Here is an 18523-nt window from a genome sequence, read left to right as displayed (position 1 = left end):
TTGGCTCTAACACAATTTCCTCTCCTCTCTGGCCCTCTCTTGGTTGCTTTCCAGCAGGCAAATGGGCACAGGCACAGCCAGAACCTGCTGCTGCCCAACCTCATCACTAATCCTGAGCTGCAGCTCAGCCTCAGGCGTCGTTTCTACCTGGCATGTTTCAGGAAGGGTTTTAGCAGTGATCTGCTACACACGACAGTGATAAAATTATTGCTACTCATCCCTGCACAGATTAAGCAATGGTTACTTTAGTTCCTCTTAAGTGCAGCCCTGGGGCAGCATGAATAGCCCTGTAAAAAGTTTTTGTGCCTGATAGTGTGATTTAAAGACAAAAGAGACAGCAGGCCTGTGAGGATGAGGTTTGCCAACCGAGCAGACACCAGGCTCACATCTCAGAGAGAACACCTGACAGCAGCAGTCTTGCTGAAGCCATCTAAGTTCAGCTGACAGGAGAAAGTGACTTTTTATGATCCCAAGAGTTAGAGAACTGAGCTTTATCTTGTTGGCTTTAATTATGAGTCGCGTGGCACATTGACCTCAAACCTCATCTTTCCATAATTGCCTTCATTTTGTATCCTTTACACAGTTTATGTCTTGGCTAGTCCCATGTATTTACAAGTATTGAGTTTATTAGAAAAAGCTGTCTCAAATTATGTTTGTCACAGGCAGAACCCCTATCCCTCCAGGTGGAACATGTCCCTCCATTCTCCTCCTCTCACTGACTTCTTGTGTTTCTCAGAACTTTCCCTGGCATGAACACAGAACCCAGAGGCTTTGAGGGATCGCATGACAGTGACAGACAAGTCTGCAGTTGCACAAGCAAGGAGAAAAAGCTTTATTAAGTGTGTCCAGAGACACCTGCACAAAATGAGGGCAACACAGAAGAGCAGGTGAGGGGACACAACCCGACCACACGTGGCCTCAGGCACTTCTTGGCTCAATTCCCTGCTCTCCTGAGCCAGGGGCTGTCCTAGCGAGTGGTGAGTGCGACCTGCTCCCGGGAGGAGACCACCTTCCCATCCTGCACCTCCTCAACGATCGTGCGCACCTGACGGGATGATGTCGTGACTGCAAAGGAAAGGAGGACAATTATTCATGGCTGGAAGGAGAGAAATTTTTTAAAACACTATCAGATATTGCACATTCTTCAAGAGCTGGTGAAAATTCCACAGGGAAGTAGAAAATGCTGCTTTAAACAAACCCTGCTTTGACTGGGAAGGGGAAAGAACCAGGCTGAGGAGAAAGGTGGGTTCTTACCATCTCTGCCAGAGTGTGAGGACATGGCGGAGGAGTACTGGGAGGAGATGCTACAAGAGAAGCACAAAACCAAACAGATGTTAGGGACAAATACTGATTATTGCTAATACACAGGCTCTGTGTTCTGGCAGAAGAAAAAAGGCTCATGGCAATAGAAGTGTTGTTCCACTTGGCCTCTCCTGAGGGATGGAGGGACCACAGCCCTTTCCAGCAAGGAAAGGGACCCAGGGCAGCATCCCACTCCAGCCAGGGACAGAGTTCTGGGCACCCACAGCTGGTGTGAACAGAGGAACCAGGCCTGAAAGCTAAGACTGGGCTGAGGCCTTAGGCATTTTGTGTCTATGACCCATCTCATCCCACCCTCCCTCCCAGCCAAGCCCCTCACGCACTGGGCATCCTCGCCCTCCAGGAGCCGGCGGTACGTGGCGATCTCCTGCTCCAGGCGGCACTTGACATCCAGCAGGACCCTGTACTCGTGGTTCTGGCGCTCCATGTCGCAGCGCAGCTCGGCCAGCTGCTCCTCCACGCCGGTGATCAGCATCTGCAGCTGGGCCAGCTGGGTGCCGTAGCGCGCCTCGGTGTCGGCCAGGGTGCCCTCCAGAGCCGCTTTCTGTGGGACGGGCACGGGCCGGGCTCAGGGGGGCGGCCGGGGGGGCACAGCCCCGCGCCCCCCGCCCCGCCGCCAGCCCGGCCCTCGTACCGTGCTGAGCTGCGACTGCAGGTCGATCTCCAGGCTCTGGATCGTGCGCCGCAGCTCCGTGATCTCCGTCTTGCCGCTCTGCAGCTGCTCCGTGTTGATGGCCACCTCCCGGTTCAGCTCTTCCGTCTGCAGCCAGGCAAAGCCGTGTCCTCAGAGCCCCGGCAGCCACCCCGGCCCCGCGCCCGCTGCTCGCCGCCGGCTCCTCACCTTGCTAAAGAACCACTGCTCGGCGTCCCTGCGGTTCTTCTCCGCCAGGCTCTCGTACTGCTCCCGCATCTCCGCCAGGATCTTGGTGAGGTCAATGCCAGGAGCAGCGTCCATCTCCACGCTGATCTCCCCACCCACCTGCCCGCGCAGGGCAGTCATTTCCTGACACAAAAAGAGAAACACCACACGTCAGAGTGACATGGCATCTTCCCATCATGAGACATTCTTTATTTGCACCCAGCACAGGAACCCCACAGACCTCCTGGAGGTCCTGCCTGAAGGGATTATTTCTCTCTCCCTTCCTGCTCAAGTGTCTGCTGACAGCCCTAATTGCAGAGACTCCTGTGTGTTTGGCCCATTTCCCTGTTGTGCAATGAATGTCTGCAGGTCACAATTTGAGCCCAACTCTGTGCTCACCTCCTCGTGGTTCTTCTTCAGATAAGCCAGCTCCTCCTTCAGGTTCTCAATCTGCATCTCCAGGTCGGCTCTGGACAGGGTCAGCTCATCCAGGACCCGGCGCAGGCCGTTGATGTCGGCCTCCACGCTCATGCGCAGAGCCTGCTCCGACTCAAACCTCGGGACACACACACAGCTGAATACACCCACCTGATACAGCATTTTTCTTGTTCCTTCCCCAGATCAGTGTATTTTTGCCAAGTGTGTGCACAGTTCTCACAGTGCAGAAATGTCAGTGCTGTGCCCAGAAAGAGTTGAACTATTCCCAAATGTTCCACTCCAGTGGAGCAACCCCAAGTGCAGAAAAAGAGCACCTTGAACAGCCAGGCTTTCCCCCCTTTTTCACAAAAGCTCTTGGAGGGATTGGACTCACTTGGTTCGGAAGTCATCTGCTGCCAGCCTGGCATTGTCGATCTGCAGGACGATATTGGCATTTTCAACAGTTGCAGAAAGAATCTAATGAGGGATAAGTGAAAGAGTTAAAAAGTCATTTCAAACACTCTGAGTAATCCCATCCAGGGAAGGACTGGAGCAGCACTGGGCCTCCTGCCCATGGAGGGAGACAAGGTGGGGTGCTCATTTCCACCTCCCATCAGCACAGACCCCTGAGAACACTGCCCTGGGTGCATGGGCCTGCCCAGGTGGCACCTCCAGGTGCTCACACCATGCTGAGCCCTGGAAACACTCCAGGCTTTGGGAATGGAAGCAGCCCAGCTAAGAAGGAAAAACGAGGAAGGAAGGAGTGCCTTGTGCCTGCCTCATTTGGCTTTCATAATTACACCTGAGGTACAAGTATTTGCTCTGAGATTATGAAAATGATTGGCCATTTAGTGAGCAGGAATTTCTGTAGCCACGAGCTAATGAGGAACTCTGAGTTCTCCTGCTTCAGGGGATATCCAAGGAATAATCCAGGAATATTGATATGGTCATTTCCCAGCTGAAGGGTGAGGAGGGAAGGATCTGCCTTCCCCTGGATCAGGAGCAGAAGGTTTCTGTGAGACCCAGGACTTCATCACTCAAATCCAGAGACAGCTCCTGCCACCAGATGTTTCTGTGCTCCATCAAAGCACACCACATGCTGGAATCAGCAGAGGAGCTTCCTGCATCAAGACAAGCCCTTTCCCCCAGGGTGAAGCTCAAGAAATTTTAGGAATGTGAGTTCCCCCCAGAGGCTGACCCTGCCCCATTTCCCAGGAATTTACACTCCCAGAGCAGGTACGAATTGCCCAACCGCCCACACCTCATTCCCTCAGCGAACCTGAGCTCACTCAGGATGAGTGATGAGGGTGAAGGGGGGCAAGCAATGGCAGGGCAGGAGGGATGGACAGATTCTGGTGTTTTGTCGAAGGACTTTTGTTTAAAATCATCCAGGGAGCTTCTAAGAATAAAGAAATTACCTTGGCCATGATTTCATCTGCTACATTTTAGAGCAGGGTACACAACTACCACAGCCCAGTGTGTTCCAGTCCTGGGTTGGACTTATGTCTGTGTCTGCAGCTCCTAAAGAAAATCCATCCCATAGGACACTTTCTGTTTTAACCTCTGCCTTTAGCCTCCTTGAAGGGTAGGGATAAAAATCTAGGATATTTTGAGAATGACTATTCATCTCCATCTGCATATCACTCAGCAGTGAAGAGGGCCAGGAGATAACAAGTCCCTGCCTGCTGAGAGCTCCATCAGGAGCCTAACAGGGAGCAACTATGGGGCACAGGTAGTAAGAAGGAAGGCAGGAGGTGACAGTGGGACAGCAAGTAGCATCAGGTAACCTGAATCACTGTCTGACTCCTTTCCTGTCCCATCTTCCTTCCTACACTGGAACAGTCAACAGAAACTCCATTCTGGTCCCTGGTGTTCTGTTGTTCATAGTGACTGTTATTCCAAAGACCTGGTTTTCATTTCAGAGTAATTACCTGTTATTTGATAAGCCTCTTCCCTCCAGCTGTTAGGAACAAAGCCATCTCTTTACAAGTGGCTTTGATGAAGATGTCACATTAATCCCAGCATCCTACCTTGTTCCTGAGCTCCTCGATAGTCCTGTAGTAGGGGCTGTAGTCACGGTCAGGACCAGGTCCCTGCTTCTTGTACCACTCCCTGATCTTCACCTCCAGGTCGGTGTTGGCCTCCTCCAGGGCTCGCACCTTGTCCAGGTAGGTGGCCAGGCGGTCGTTGAGGTTCTGCATGGTCTCCTTCTCCCCGGCCGGCAGGATGCCATCACCGCCTCCAAAGCCTCCTCCAAAGCCTCCTCCAAAGCCGGCCCCAAAGCCGGCCCCATAGCTGCCCCCAAAGCCCCCGCCGAGGGTCCCTCCTGCGCTGCTGCAGTAGCTGCCCCCAAAGCCGCTGCCGAAGCCCGAGACCATGCGGGAGGACACGGAGTAGCTGCCAGAGCCCCCGTGCACGCTGGGGGCCCTATAGCCTCCTCCCCCAACACGCACGGAGGAGAGCCTACTGGAGCCCCCCCCCAGGCCGCCGAAGCCCTTGAGGGAGGTGGAGGAGGAGAACTGCCTGACAGTGGTGCTCATGCTGGAGCTGCAATGGAGAGAGGCGGCTCGGCAGAGCAGCAGCAGCAGCAGCAGCAGCGAGTGCTCGCTCCCCTGCCTCGGGGCCCTTTATAGCCCGGCCAGGAGGCGTTGCCACACCACCTATTTTTTTTTTTTTTTTTTTTTTTTTTTTTTTTTTTGCATTCCCGACAATTTTCATCACTCATAAAACCTGAGCCAACTTCCAGAATCGTCATTTTTGCCTTTGTTCTATTCATACTTTTTGTCATATTCCACTAGAAGATTTTTCTCTTACAAAGGGAGTCTTTATGCTTCTTCCGTTTCCAAGTAAATTGTCAGGTGTGATTAAAAGGAGGAGGCTCCTTGCTCAGGGCTATGATTTAATTCCCTCTGCACTGTGAGCTTTGAAACAGAGCGGTGCAGGCAGCATTTGACCGAGTAGCTCAGCATCTCCTTTACTCTGGCTTTTTGTCCCAGCTACAGTTTCCTGTCCCTGCTTGGGCTGCACACACACCTGCAGGACAGTAGCCGTGTTGGGAGGCCCTGCATGGCCCTCCAAAGCCTCCTGAAACCAGTGGTGCTGGGAGGAACTTGGCTCCCAATCCTGGAAGTGCAAGTCCGCTCTTTTATCTGCAGGGAGGGGGATGAACAGTAGTGAAAAAGCAATGAAAAGGGAATTTGTGCTCCAGGGCTCACTGGAGATTTCACTTCAGAGACCACCCAAGAGTGGGGGACTGTGGGAAGGTAATAGGATGGTTTGTGTTCTTTGGGAACGAGCACTAGCCAACCATCCCAAAAGGACAGGGTATGGTGGCTAGCTAGAAGTTATGAGATCTCCAGGAAAAATGTGGGATAGCATAAAGTAGATGAAGGACGTAAGGGAAATGCTCCTGGTGTGTAAGCCCTGTGAACAGGAGCACAAAGCTGTGAGCTCAGCAATGCCAGCGATGTTTTCCGTGGTGGACAATTCTGAAAGTTGTGACCAGGCAGGACAGCTCCACTGTGAGTTGAGTTTACGGCTCCCACAGAAACGGAGCTTCAGGAGAGACAGTGACTGTCTGTGGCAAGCAAAAAGGCTCCAGAACTGAGGGCAGTGGTGTGGTCAGGCCCTGCTGTCGCCTCTCTGTGCTGACCTGCAGCACGAGCAGAATCCAGCAGTCTGAGTGTCCCTGGCTCATGGTGCAGGGTGTGGAGGGGAGGGGATTGCTCATGTGAGCACACGGTGGATTGTTGGGCTGTCTCTGCAGACAGGCCCCAACAGCCCCTTCCCAACAGCCAAGTTCTTCCTTAGATCATTTGCCAAAGGAGGGGAGAAAGGGTATGGAAGGAAGAACAAAGGTACATTGCTGAGGAGCTCAAAGGGCACAACTCCCTCCCCTCCATCTGCAAAAAGCTGGAGACAGTACAGGACTGGATGTGTCCTTGGAATATCAGAAGTTGGCTGCTATGGAGAAGTGATTCCCTATGTTCCCATTTGCCACAGGTGAATGGAGACAAGTCTGTGCAGTTTGGAGAGCTGGAGGGTGGGAGTCTCGGCCATGATGGCTCTGGCCATTTCTGACTCTTGGAGTCAGCGTGTTCGTGTCGTGTGAGCTCCGGGCACGGGGCCAGGGGCCGCCCACTTGCTGCTCGTCCTCCCCAGGTGCAGATGGAAAAGGTGCAGCAGCGCGGGGGCGGCCGGGACGTGTCGCTCCCAGGAATGTGCTTCGTCCCCATCTTCATTTCCTCACCTTTGCCTGGGCAATGCTGTGGTTTGTCCTCTCTGATTGCAGCGGTGATGTGGGGAACGGGGAATGTCAGAGCCAAAGCCGGTACAGAGCCCCTGTGTCAGTCCAAATGCTCAGCCCTGCCCTGAGCAAAGCCCCTTGGAGTGGCACAGGTGTCACACTGTCACAGTCATGTCACACACAGGTGATTCACGGTTCTTCCTGGATGGGGGATTGCCTTTTCTTTCATCTTTTGTTTGCCATTGAACTGCTATGTCATAAAAACACACATTTCCCAGAATATCTGTGATACTTTGGTAATGCCACAGGGCAGCAATTAAAATCATGAGCATTAATTAAGATTTAAAACTACATTAACCACTCAAAGTTATTTCCATGACCTCCCATTGAACACAACCACAAGGACTGCATGCTATTTCTATCACACCCTTTGAAGTAAAAGGCTGAGTATTAAACCAGATCCTGCCTCTGTTCTTGCGCACGTGCACACTGCGAGCTCATTTTTAATCTAATTCAAATTAAGAATTCCAGTTCTATGGCATAACAGCAGCTTCATGGTAGCACAATGGTGTTTAAACATACAATTCAGTCTTACTTTGAGGGAAAATGGAGGTGAAGTTCTGGCTCCAAAATTACATATCAGCAGATGCAGATACTACCTGGATAAAACCACTTCCCTCTTTTTACCTGTTTATAAAGTTTGCCCTGGAACCAAATTATCACCGAGAAGTTCCCTAAAATGAGCTGAAAACCACACATTAATGTCTGTTTCTAAAGTGGTCTTTTCTGTCAGAGGAATTCAGTGTTGCCTGAGAAGTCAAGCCATCTTTCTGGACTGAATTCCCACTTTCTGAGACCTGCCTCAAGCTGCCGCTGCCTGTCATGAGCCACCTCTGCAGCTCCCTCCTCGGTAGGGTTTCCTAAGGTCAAGACTAATTATTAATGCTCAAGGCAGGAGAAAACTGACGTCTGTTTTCCAAACCTCCCTCACACTGTGCGGCAGCAGGAGTAATTAAAGCAGGGGATTTCATTAGCAAAGTGTTATTTGTTGTTTCTATAGGAACACAGGTGTGCCCAGACTTTTACAGGAGGAAAATATAAAGCAAGGGTGAATTCCAGTGAGGCACCTCAGCATCCCTGCACTGGGTGTTGCAAGGGCAGCAGCCAGAGGGGCACAGGCGTGGCAGGGGCCTCAGAGGAGCTGCAAGAGGTGTTGGTGGTCCCTGCACCACCCATGGGGACAACAGGGTCCCTAAGAGGTGACCTGGAACGTGGTGTGGCCGTGCAAGCTGTGTCTGTCCCGACCCTTCTCAGGCATCTGATCTTGAGTGATTCAACCCTGTCTTTATCCAGCCCTGGGACATGAATTCCCTCAGGAAGAGTCCCTGGATTGCTCTGGGCTCTCTCCTCAAGGCTATGGGAGTGGAGGGAGTGCAGTCTGCAGGACCGTGGAGGTGCTGGGGCTGGAAGTGCCTCGAGTTGGGAGGGTCAGGAATTGTGCTGCCACTGACCCATGGATCACTCGTGATGCTCCAGGAGCCTTTCTTCTGACCCCACTGAGGAGCTCACTGATCATTAGCATTAAACTTCAAACCAGAACCGTGTCTCCTCCAGCAGGTGGACACTGGGGGTGCTTGGGGGCAACCAATGCCCCACGAGGGTCACGGGGATCCGCTCCGAGGGGGCTGGGGGGACACGGCCCACGGTGCTGGGCAGAGCTGCAGGGCAGGGGCATGGAGGGGGCCTCAAAACCATGGAGCCCTTCCAACCTGGCTGCAGGGCAGATGATGAACTGCAGGCATCATTCCAGTGTTTGGGGAAAAATAAAGAATTCTCTCTTATCTCCTCCTAAATTCCACAGATTTCTGGAGAAGGGTCATAAGGCTGTGTGGCCAGCTCTGCTTTCACTCTTGCTTAGTTGCATTGCTCTGATTCATTTCATTGAGTTAGAAGTTGGATTTATGAAGTAATAAATGTGTCAGAATGCAGCCAAGAATGTGTCTGAACTGGCTTTCCAGGAACGCTGGGCCGGCTGACGGCAGTGGGAACTGCTGTGTCAGGAGCAGCCACCGGCAGCCGGGGAGTGCTACAAGAACACCCAGAAGAATTTTAATCCTTTTGCTTGCACAGACCATACCCTCCTCTTCCCATCACTGTTTTCCTCACCCTTCAGTGGCACCTCTGGAAGCAGGAACAGAACTGAGCTGAGTTTGCCTGTCTGGAGGGACAGCAGCCGGTGCATCCCTGTCCTGCCTGCAGCCTCAGACAGTTTCACCCCAAAGCTTGGGATCCAGAATGGGGAGCAGCTGCTGGGGCAGAGCTGGGGTGTGGTGTTTGCAGGGTCCTGTCTGCATCACTTGGGCTTTGTCACTTGCTTGGGCTCACTGGGTTAAAGTTTCAGTGCTGCTGTTGCTGGGCATTGCAGTGGGGGAGCAGCATTTTGTCCAACCTGTGACACGTGGGGATTCTCACAGGCTTCACCTCCCACCACCTGTGGGATCAGCTCCTTTCTAGACTGGCCCCCACACACTCTCCCCTGGAGCCACCAGGTCTCGGGAATTACAGAGATGTGGGTGTGCAGGCCCCACCATCAGGGTACCAAGGATGGGGAATATTTTCCTTGCAGGGAGGAGCTTTGTCCCACAGGGGTGGGACAGCCCAAGAGCATCGAGACCAGACCTTGGTTTGCAGGACTGCAAAGAGAAGCTTTATTTGATTTCTGTGTGTAGCACAGAGCTGAGGGAAGGGTGAGAGAGGGGAAGGAAGGGGGTGATAGTGGGAGAAGGTGCTTTTGATGATCCATATGGCAAGAACACATCAGCTGGGATCTGCTTTGCTGTGCTGGGCGAGGCTTGCAGCAGAACAGGCAGTGCCTCAGTGGGCAGCCTGGGTGATCTGCTCCCGGGAGGAGATCACCTTCCCATCCTGGACTTCCTCGAAGATGGTGCGGATCTGGCGGGTGGTTACTGGTCCTGCAATGGGGAAAGAAGGAACTGTTATTTCCAGGGCAGCAGGGAGGAAGTGTCTTAAGGATCTTTGTCTTAGAGATTTGTTACTACAATCATCACGTTAGAAACTCAATATAGCACCACATTCCCACTGCTAAATTGTACAGACTCAGTCTGTTCAGATAATTTCTGACACATGTTTTGGTATATCATAATATTTTTAATATAATAAACTTATTATATTGTAAAATTTTGTATATCAGTTCAAATTTGGGAAATATAATAAAATAGTAACTTTAGTAGAAAAGTAAAAGGAGTGCGTGCTAAGGTGGGTGAGGGTATGAGAGCTGTATATGACCAGAGCTTCGGCCAAGACCTGTTCTTACCTTCTTTCACAGGCTGTGAGACGTAGTGGGAAGACATGCTATGGGAGGAGAACAAGGAAAAGGTGGTGAGGAAAAGTGAGTCATCTCCAAGACAAAATCATTATTTAAACCCTGCCTTTATTTCTTGTACCAATATATGATTAAAATGCTGCCAGTGTCCCCACTCAAGGAAGAAGCTGGTAAGGATGGGAGTGTGACACAGGGATTCACACACCAGTGCAGCACCTGCTCCCTGCCCAGGACCACACACACGTGGAAGAACGGGAGGTGGAACCCAGGGATGCTGCAGGGCCGTTACAAGCACTGGGCTGTTGTGGGCTGGTGGGACTGAAAAGGGAGACCCTGTTGCATGCAATGGGTCAGGGAATGGGCTGAGAGAACTCTCCAGGGGATGCAGGTGGTTCATTTTCTCTTTCCTTTGCTACGACCCATCTCATCCCACCCTCCCTCCCAGCCAAGCCCCTCACGCACTGGGCATCCTCGCCCTCCAGGAGCCGGCGGTACGTGGCGATCTCCTGCTCCAGGCGGCACTTGACATCCAGCAGGACCCTGTACTCGTGGTTCTGGCGCTCCATGTCGCAGCGCAGCTCGGCCAGCTGCTCCTCCACGCCGGTGATCAGCATCTGCAGCTGGGCCAGCTGGGTGCCGTAGCGCGCCTCGGTGTCGGCCAGGGTGCCCTCCAGAGCCGCTTTCTGTGGGACGGGCACGGGCCGGGCTCAGGGGGGCGGCCGGGGGGGCACAGCCCCGCGCCCCCCGCCCCGCCGCCAGCCCGGCCCTCGTACCGTGCTGAGCTGCGACTGCAGGTCGATCTCCAGGCTCTGGATCGTGCGCCGCAGCTCCGTGATCTCCGTCTTGCCGCTCTGCAGCTGCTCCGTGTTGATGGCCACCTCCCGGTTCAGCTCTTCCGTCTGCAGCCAGGCAAAGCCGTGTCCTCAGAGCCCCGGCAGCCACCCCGGCCCCGCGCCCGCTGCTCGCCGCCGGCTCCTCACCTTGCTAAAGAACCACTGCTCGGCGTCCCTGCGGTTCTTCTCCGCCAGGCTCTCGTACTGCTCCCGCATCTCCGCCAGGATCTTGGTGAGGTCAATGCCAGGAGCAGCGTCCATCTCCACGCTGATCTCCCCACCCACCTGCCCGCGCAGGGCAGTCATTTCCTGACACAAAAAGAGAAACACCACACGTCAGAGTGACATGGCATCTTCCCATCATGAGACATTCTTTATTTGCACCCAGCACAGGAACCCCACAGACCTCCTGGAGGTCCTGCCTGAAGGGATTATTTCTCTCTCCCTTCCTGCTCAAGTGTCTGCTGACAGCCCTAATTGCAGAGACTCCTGTGTGTTTGGCCCATTTCCCTGTTGTGCAATGAATGTCTGCAGGTCACAATTTGAGCCCAACTCTGTGCTCACCTCCTCGTGGTTCTTCTTCAGATAAGCCAGCTCCTCCTTCAGGTTCTCAATCTGCATCTCCAGGTCGGCTCTGGACAGGGTCAGCTCATCCAGGACCCGGCGCAGGCCGTTGATGTCGGCCTCCACGCTCATGCGCAGAGCCTGCTCCGACTCAAACCTCGGGACACACACACAGCTGAATACACCCACCTGATACAGCATTTTTCTTGTTCCTTCCCCAGATCAGTGTATTTTTGCCAAGTGTGTGCACAGTTCTCACAGTGCAGAAATGTCAGTGCTGTGCCCAGAAAGAGTTGAACTATTCCCAAATGTTCCACTCCAGTGGAGCAACCCCAAGTGCAGAAAAAGAGCACCTTGAACAGCCAGGCTTTCCCCCCTTTTTCACAAAAGCTCTTGGAGGGATTGGACTCACTTGGTTCGGAAGTCATCTGCTGCCAGCCTGGCATTGTCGATCTGCAGGACGATATTGGCATTTTCAACAGTTGCAGAAAGAATCTAATGAGGGATAAGTGAAAGAGTTAAAAAGTCATTTCAAACACTCTGAGTAATCCCATCCAGGGAAGGACTGGAGCAGCACTGGGCCTCCTGCCCATGGAGGGAGACAAGGTGGGGTGCTCATTTCCACCTCCCATCAGCACAGACCCCTGAGAACACTGCCCTGGGTGCATGGGCCTGCCCAGGTGGCACCTCCAGGTGCTCACACCATGCTGAGCCCTGGAAACACTCCAGGCTTTGGGAATGGAAGCAGCCCAGCTAAGAAGGAAAAACGAGGAAGGAAGGAGTGCCTTGTGCCTGCCTCATTTGGCTTTCATAATTACACCTGAGGTACAAGTATTTGCTCTGAGATTATGAAAATGATTGGCCATTTAGTGAGCAGGAATTTCTGTAGCCACGAGCTAATGAGGAACTCTGAGTTCTCCTGCTTCAGGGGATATCCAAGGAATAATCCAGGAATATTGATATGGTCATTTCCCAGCTGAAGGGTGAGGAGGGAAGGATCTGCCTTCCCCTGGATCAGGAGCAGAAGGTTTCTGTGAGACCCAGGACTTCATCACTCAAATCCAGAGACAGCTCCTGCCACCAGATGTTTCTGTGCTCCATCAAAGCACACCACATGCTGGAATCAGCAGAGGAGCTTCCTGCATCAAGACAAGCCCTTTCCCCCAGGGTGAAGCTCAAGAAATTTTAGGAATGTGAGTTCCCCCCAGAGGCTGACCCTGCCCCATTTCCCAGGAATTTACACTCCCAGAGCAGGTACGAATTGCCCAACCGCCCACACCTCATTCCCTCAGCGAACCTGAGCTCACTCAGGATGAGTGATGAGGGTGAAGGGGGGCAAGCAATGGCAGGGCAGGAGGGATGGACAGATTCTGGTGTTTTGTCGAAGGACTTTTGTTTAAAATCATCCAGGGAGCTTCTAAGAATAAAGAAATTACCTTGGCCATGATTTCATCTGCTACATTTTAGAGCAGGGTACACAACTACCACAGCCCAGTGTGTTCCAGTCCTGGGTTGGACTTATGTCTGTGTCTGCAGCTCCTAAAGAAAATCCATCCCATAGGACACTTTCTGTTTTAACCTCTGCCTTTAGCCTCCTTGAAGGGTAGGGATAAAAATCTAGGATATTTTGAGAATGACTATTCATCTCCATCTGCATATCACTCAGCAGTGAAGAGGGCCAGGAGATAACAAGTCCCTGCCTGCTGAGAGCTCCATCAGGAGCCTAACAGGGAGCAACTATGGGGCACAGGTAGTAAGAAGGAAGGCAGGAGGTGACAGTGGGACAGCAAGTAGCATCAGGTAACCTGAATCACTGTCTGACTCCTTTCCTGTCCCATCTTCCTTCCTACACTGGAACAGTCAACAGAAACTCCATTCTGGTCCCTGGTGTTCTGTTGTTCATAGTGACTGTTATTCCAAAGACCTGGTTTTCATTTCAGAGTAATTACCTGTTATTTGATAAGCCTCTTCCCTCCAGCTGTTAGGAACAAAGCCATCTCTTTACAAGTGGCTTTGATGAAGATGTCACATTAATCCCAGCATCCTACCTTGTTCCTGAGCTCCTCGATAGTCCTGTAGTAGGGGCTGTAGTCACGGTCAGGACCAGGTCCCTGCTTCTTGTACCACTCCCTGATCTTCACCTCCAGGTCGGTGTTGGCCTCCTCCAGGGCTCGCACCTTGTCCAGGTAGGTGGCCAGGCGGTCGTTGAGGTTCTGCATGGTCTCCTTCTCCCCGGCCGGCAGGATGCCATCACCGCCTCCAAAGCCTCCTCCAAAGCCGGCCCCAAAGCCGGCCCCAAAGCCGGCCCCATAGCTGCCCCCAAAGCCCCCGCCGAGGGTCCCTCCTGCGCTGCTGCAGTAGCTGCCCCCAAAGCCGCTGCCGAAGCCCGAGACCATGCGGGAGGACACGGAGTAGCTGCCAGAGCCCCCGTGCACGCTGGGGGCCCTATAGCCTCCTCCCCCAACACGCACGGAGGAGAGCCTGCTGGAGCCCCCCCCCAGGCCGCCGAAGCCCTTGAGGGAGGTGGAGGAGGAGAACTGCCTGACAGTGGTGCTCATGCTGGAGCTGCAATGGAGAGAGGCGGCTCGGCAGAGCAGCAGCAGCAGCAGCAGCAGCGAGTGCTCGCTCCCCTGCCTCGGGGCCCTTTATAGCCCGGCCAGGAGGCGTTGCCACACCACCTTTTTTTTTTTTTTTTTTTTTTTTTTTTTTGCATTCCCGACAATTTTCATCACTCATAAAACCTGAGCCAACTTCCAGAATCGTCATTTTTGCCTTTGTTCTATTCATACTTTTTGTCATATTCCACTAGAAGATTTTTCTCTTACAAAGGGAGTCTTTATGCTTCTTCCGTTTCCAAGTAAATTGTCAGGTGTGATTAAAAGGAGGAGGCTCCTTGCTCAGGGCTATGATTTAATTCCCTCTGCACTGTGAGCTTTGAAACAGAGCGGTGCAGGCAGCATTTGACCGAGTAGCTCAGCATCTCCTTTACTCTGGCTTTTTGTCCCAGCTACAGTTTCCTGTCCCTGCTTGGGCTGCACACACACCTGCAGGACAGTAGCCGTGTTGGGAGGCCCTGCATGGCCCTCCAAAGCCTCCTGAAACCAGTGGTGCTGGGAGGAACTTGGCTCCCAATCCTGGAAGTGCAAGTCCGCTCTTTTATCTGCAGGGAGGGGGATGAACAGTAGTGAAAAAGCAATGAAAAGGGAATTTGTGCTCCAGGGCTCACTGGAGATTTCACTTCAGAGACCACCCAAGAGTGGGGGACTGTGGGAAGGTAATAGGATGGTTTGTGTTCTTTGGGAACGAGCACTAGCCAACCATCCCAAAAGGACAGGGTATGGTGGCTAGCTAGAAGTTATGAGATCTCCAGGAAAAATGTGGGATAGCATAAAGTAGATGAAGGACGTAAGGGAAATGCTCCTGGTGTGTAAGCCCTGTGAACAGGAGCACAAAGCTGTGAGCTCAGCAATGCCAGCGATGTTTTCCGTGGTGGACAATTCTGAAAGTTGTGACCAGGCAGGACAGCTCCACTGTGAGTTGAGTTTACGGCTCCCACAGAAACGGAGCTTCAGGAGAGACAGTGACTGTCTGTGGCAAGCAAAAAGGCTCCAGAACTGAGGGCAGTGGTGTGGTCAGGCCCTGCTGTCGCCTCTCTGTGCTGACCTGCAGCACGAGCAGAATCCAGCAGTCTGAGTGTCCCTGGCTCATGGTGCAGGGTGTGGAGGGGAGGGGATTGCTCATGTGAGCACACGGTGGATTGTTGGGCTGTCTCTGCAGACAGGCCCCAACAGCCCCTTCCCAACAGCCAAGTTCTTCCTTAGATCATTTGCCAAAGGAGGGGAGAAAGGGTATGGAAGGAAGAACAAAGGTACATTGCTGAGGAGCTCAAAGGGCACAACTCCCTCCCCTCCATCTGCAAAAAGCTGGAGACAGTACAGGACTGGATGTGTCCTTGGAATATCAGAAGTTGGCTGCTATGGAGAAGTGATTCCCTATGTTCCCATTTGCCACAGGTGAATGGAGACAAGTCTGTGCAGTTTGGAGAGCTGGAGGGTGGGAGTCTCGGCCATGATGGCTCTGGCCATTTCTGACTCTTGGAGTCAGCGTGTTCGTGTCGTGTGAGCTCCGGGCACGGGGCCAGGGGCCGCCCACTTGCTGCTCGTCCTCCCCAGGTGCAGATGGAAAAGGTGCAGCAGCGCGGGGGCGGCCGGGACGTGTCGCTCCCAGGAATGTGCTTCGTCCCCATCTTCATTTCCTCACCTTTGCCTGGGCAATGCTGTGGTTTGTCCTCTCTGATTGCAGCGGTGATGTGGGGAACGGGGAATGTCAGAGCCAAAGCCGGTACAGAGCCCCTGTGTCAGTCCAAATGCTCAGCCCTGCCCTGAGCAAAGCCCCTTGGAGTGGCACAGGTGTCACACTGTCACAGTCATGTCACACACAGGTGATTCACGGTTCTTCCTGGATGGGGGATTGCCTTTTCTTTCATCTTTTGTTTGCCATTGAACTGCTATGTCATAAAAACACACATTTCCCAGAATATCTGTGATACTTTGGTAATGCCACAGGGCAGCAATTAAAATCATGAGCATTAATTAAGATTTAAAACTACATTAACCACTCAAAGTTATTTCCATGACCTCCCATTGAACACAACCACAAGGACTGCATGCTATTTCTATCACACCCTTTGAAGTAAAAGGCTGAGTATTAAACCAGATCCTGCCTCTGTTCTTGCGCACGTGCACACTGCGAGCTCATTTTTAATCTAATTCAAATTAAGAATTCCAGTTCTATGGCATAACAGCAGCTTCATGGTAGCACAATGGTGTTTAAACATACAATTCAGTCTTACTTTGAGGGAAAATGGAGGTGAAGTTCTGGCTCCAAAATTACATATCAGCAGATGCAGATACTACCTGGATAAAACCACTTCCCTCTTTTTACCTGTTTATAAAGTTTGCCCTGGAACCAAATTATCACCGAGAAGTTCCCTAAAATGAGCTGAAAACCACACATTAATGTCTGTTTCTAAAGTGGTCTTTTCTGTCAGAGGAATTCAGTGTTGCCTGAGAAGTCAAGCCATCTTTCTGGACTGAATTCCCACTTTCTGAGACCTGCCTCAAGCTGCCGCTGCCTGTCATGAGCCACCTCTGCAGCTCCCTCCTCGGTAGGGTTTCCTAAGGTCAAGACTAATTATTAATGCTCAAGGCAGGAGAAAATTGACGTCTGTTTTCCAAACCTCCCTCACACTGTGCGGCAGCAGGAGTAATTAAAGCAGGGGATTTCATTAGCAAAGTGTTATTTGTTGTTTCTATAGGAACACAGGTGTGCCCAGACTTTTACAGGAGGAAAATATAAAGCAAGGGTGAATTCCAGTGAGGCACCTCAGCATCCCTGCACTGGGTGTTGCAAGGGCAGCAGCCAGAGGGGCACAGGCGTGGCAGGGGCCTCAGAGGAGCTGCAAGAGGTGTTGGTGGTCCCTGCACCACCCATGGGGACAACAGGGTCCCTAAGAGGTGACCTGGAACGTGGTGTGGCCGTGCAAGCTGTGTCTGTCCCGACCCTTCTCAGGCATCTGATCTTGAGTGATTCAACCCTGTCTTTATCCAGCCCTGGGACATGAATTCCCTCAGGAAGAGTCCCTGGATTGCTCTGGGCTCTCTCCTCAAGGCTATGGGAGTGGAGGGAGTGCAGTCTGCAGGACCGTGGAGGTGCTGGGGCTGGAAGTGCCTCGAGTTGGGAGGGTCAGGAATTGTGCTGCCACTGACCCATGGATCACTCGTGATGCTCCAGGAGCCTTTCTTCTGACCCCACTGAGGAGCTCACTGATCATTAGCATTAAACTTCAAACCAGAACCGTGTCTCCTCCAGCAGGTGGACACTGGGGGTGCTTGGGGGCAACCAATGCCCCACGAGGGTCACGGGGATCCGCTCCGAGGGGGCTGGGGGGACACGGCCCACGGTGCTGGGCAGAGCTGCAGGGCAGGGGCATGGAGGGGGCCTCAAAACCATGGAGCCCTTCCAACCTGGCTGCAGGGCAGATGATGAACTGCAGGCATCATTCCAGTGTTTGGGGAAAAATAAAGAATTCTCTCTTATCTCCTCCTAAATTCCACAGATTTCTGGAGAAGGGTCATAAGGCTGTGTGGCCAGCTCTGCTTTCACTCTTGCTTAGTTGCATTGCTCTGATTCATTTCATTGAGTTAGAAGTTGGATTTATGAAGTAATAAATGTGTCAGAATGCAGCCAAGAATGTGTCTGAACTGGCTTTCCAGGAACGCTGGGCCGGCTGACGGCAGTGGGAACTGCTGTGTCAGGAGCAGCCACCGGCAGCCGGGGAGTGCTACAAGAACACCCAGAAGAATTTTAATCCTTTTGCTTGCACAGACCATACCCTCCTCTTCCCATCACTGTTTTCCTCACCCTTCAGTGGCACCTCTGGAAGCAGGAACAGAACTGAGCTGAGTTTGCCTGTCTGGAGGGACAGCAGCCGGTGCATCCCTGTCCTGCCTGCAGCCTCAGACAGTTTCACCCCAAAGCTTGGGATCCAGAATGGGGAGCAGCTGCTGGGGCAGAGCTGGGGTGTGGTGTTTGCAGGGTCCTGTCTGCATCACTTGGGCTTTGTCACTTGCTTGGGCTCACTGGGTTAAAGTTTCAGTGCTGCTGTTGCTGGGCATTGCAGTGGGGGAGCAGCATTTTGTCCAACCTGTGACACGTGGGGATTCTCACAGGCTTCACCTCCCACCACCTGTGGGATCAGCTCCTTTCTAGACTGGCCCCCACACACTCTCCCCTGGAGCCACCAGGTCTCGGGAATTACAGAGATGTGGGTGTGCAGGCCCCACCATCAGGGTACCAAGGATGGGGAATATTTTCCTTGCAGGGAGGAGCTTTGTCCCACAGGGGTGGGACAGCCCAAGAGCATCGAGACCAGACCTTGG

The 18523-nt window shown here is 52.8% G+C and overlaps 2 protein-coding genes across 2 annotated transcripts; both read right to left on the bottom strand.

The window, feature by feature from the left end:
• Positions 1-808: 808 nt before the first annotated feature.
• LOC111940119 (keratin, type I cytoskeletal 14) lies at positions 809-5210 on the bottom strand. The gene is made up of 8 exons (XM_086864267.1): positions 4627-5210; positions 2991-3073; positions 2579-2735; positions 2162-2323; positions 1955-2080; positions 1644-1864; positions 1255-1304; positions 809-1065 (listed from the first exon to the last, which is right to left on the bottom strand). The coding sequence occupies exons 1-8, from the start codon at positions 5134-5136 to the stop codon at positions 968-970; spliced, it is 1407 nt and encodes a 468-aa protein (XP_086720393.1). The 5' UTR covers positions 5137-5210; the 3' UTR covers positions 809-967.
• Positions 5211-9526: 4316 nt separating this feature from the next.
• Positions 9527-14211, bottom strand: LOC147649186 (keratin, type I cytoskeletal 14-like). Its single transcript, XM_086864266.1, has 8 exons — positions 13631-14211; positions 11995-12077; positions 11583-11739; positions 11166-11327; positions 10959-11084; positions 10648-10868; positions 10177-10214; positions 9527-9814 (listed from the first exon to the last, which is right to left on the bottom strand). Exons 1-8 carry the CDS (start codon positions 14138-14140, stop codon positions 9717-9719), a joined length of 1395 nt encoding a protein of 464 aa, XP_086720392.1. The 5' UTR covers positions 14141-14211; the 3' UTR covers positions 9527-9716.
• Between the last annotated feature and the right edge of the window lie 4312 nt (positions 14212-18523).

Source organism: Cyanistes caeruleus, chromosome 27 (assembly GCF_971803275.1).
Source record: "Cyanistes caeruleus chromosome 27, bCyaCae1.hap1.1, whole genome shotgun sequence".
In the NCBI taxonomy this organism is placed as follows: Eukaryota; Metazoa; Chordata; class Aves; order Passeriformes; family Paridae; genus Cyanistes; species Cyanistes caeruleus.
Note: the sequence above shows the minus strand (reverse complement) of the source record. Positions and strands in the feature narration are given on the sequence as shown.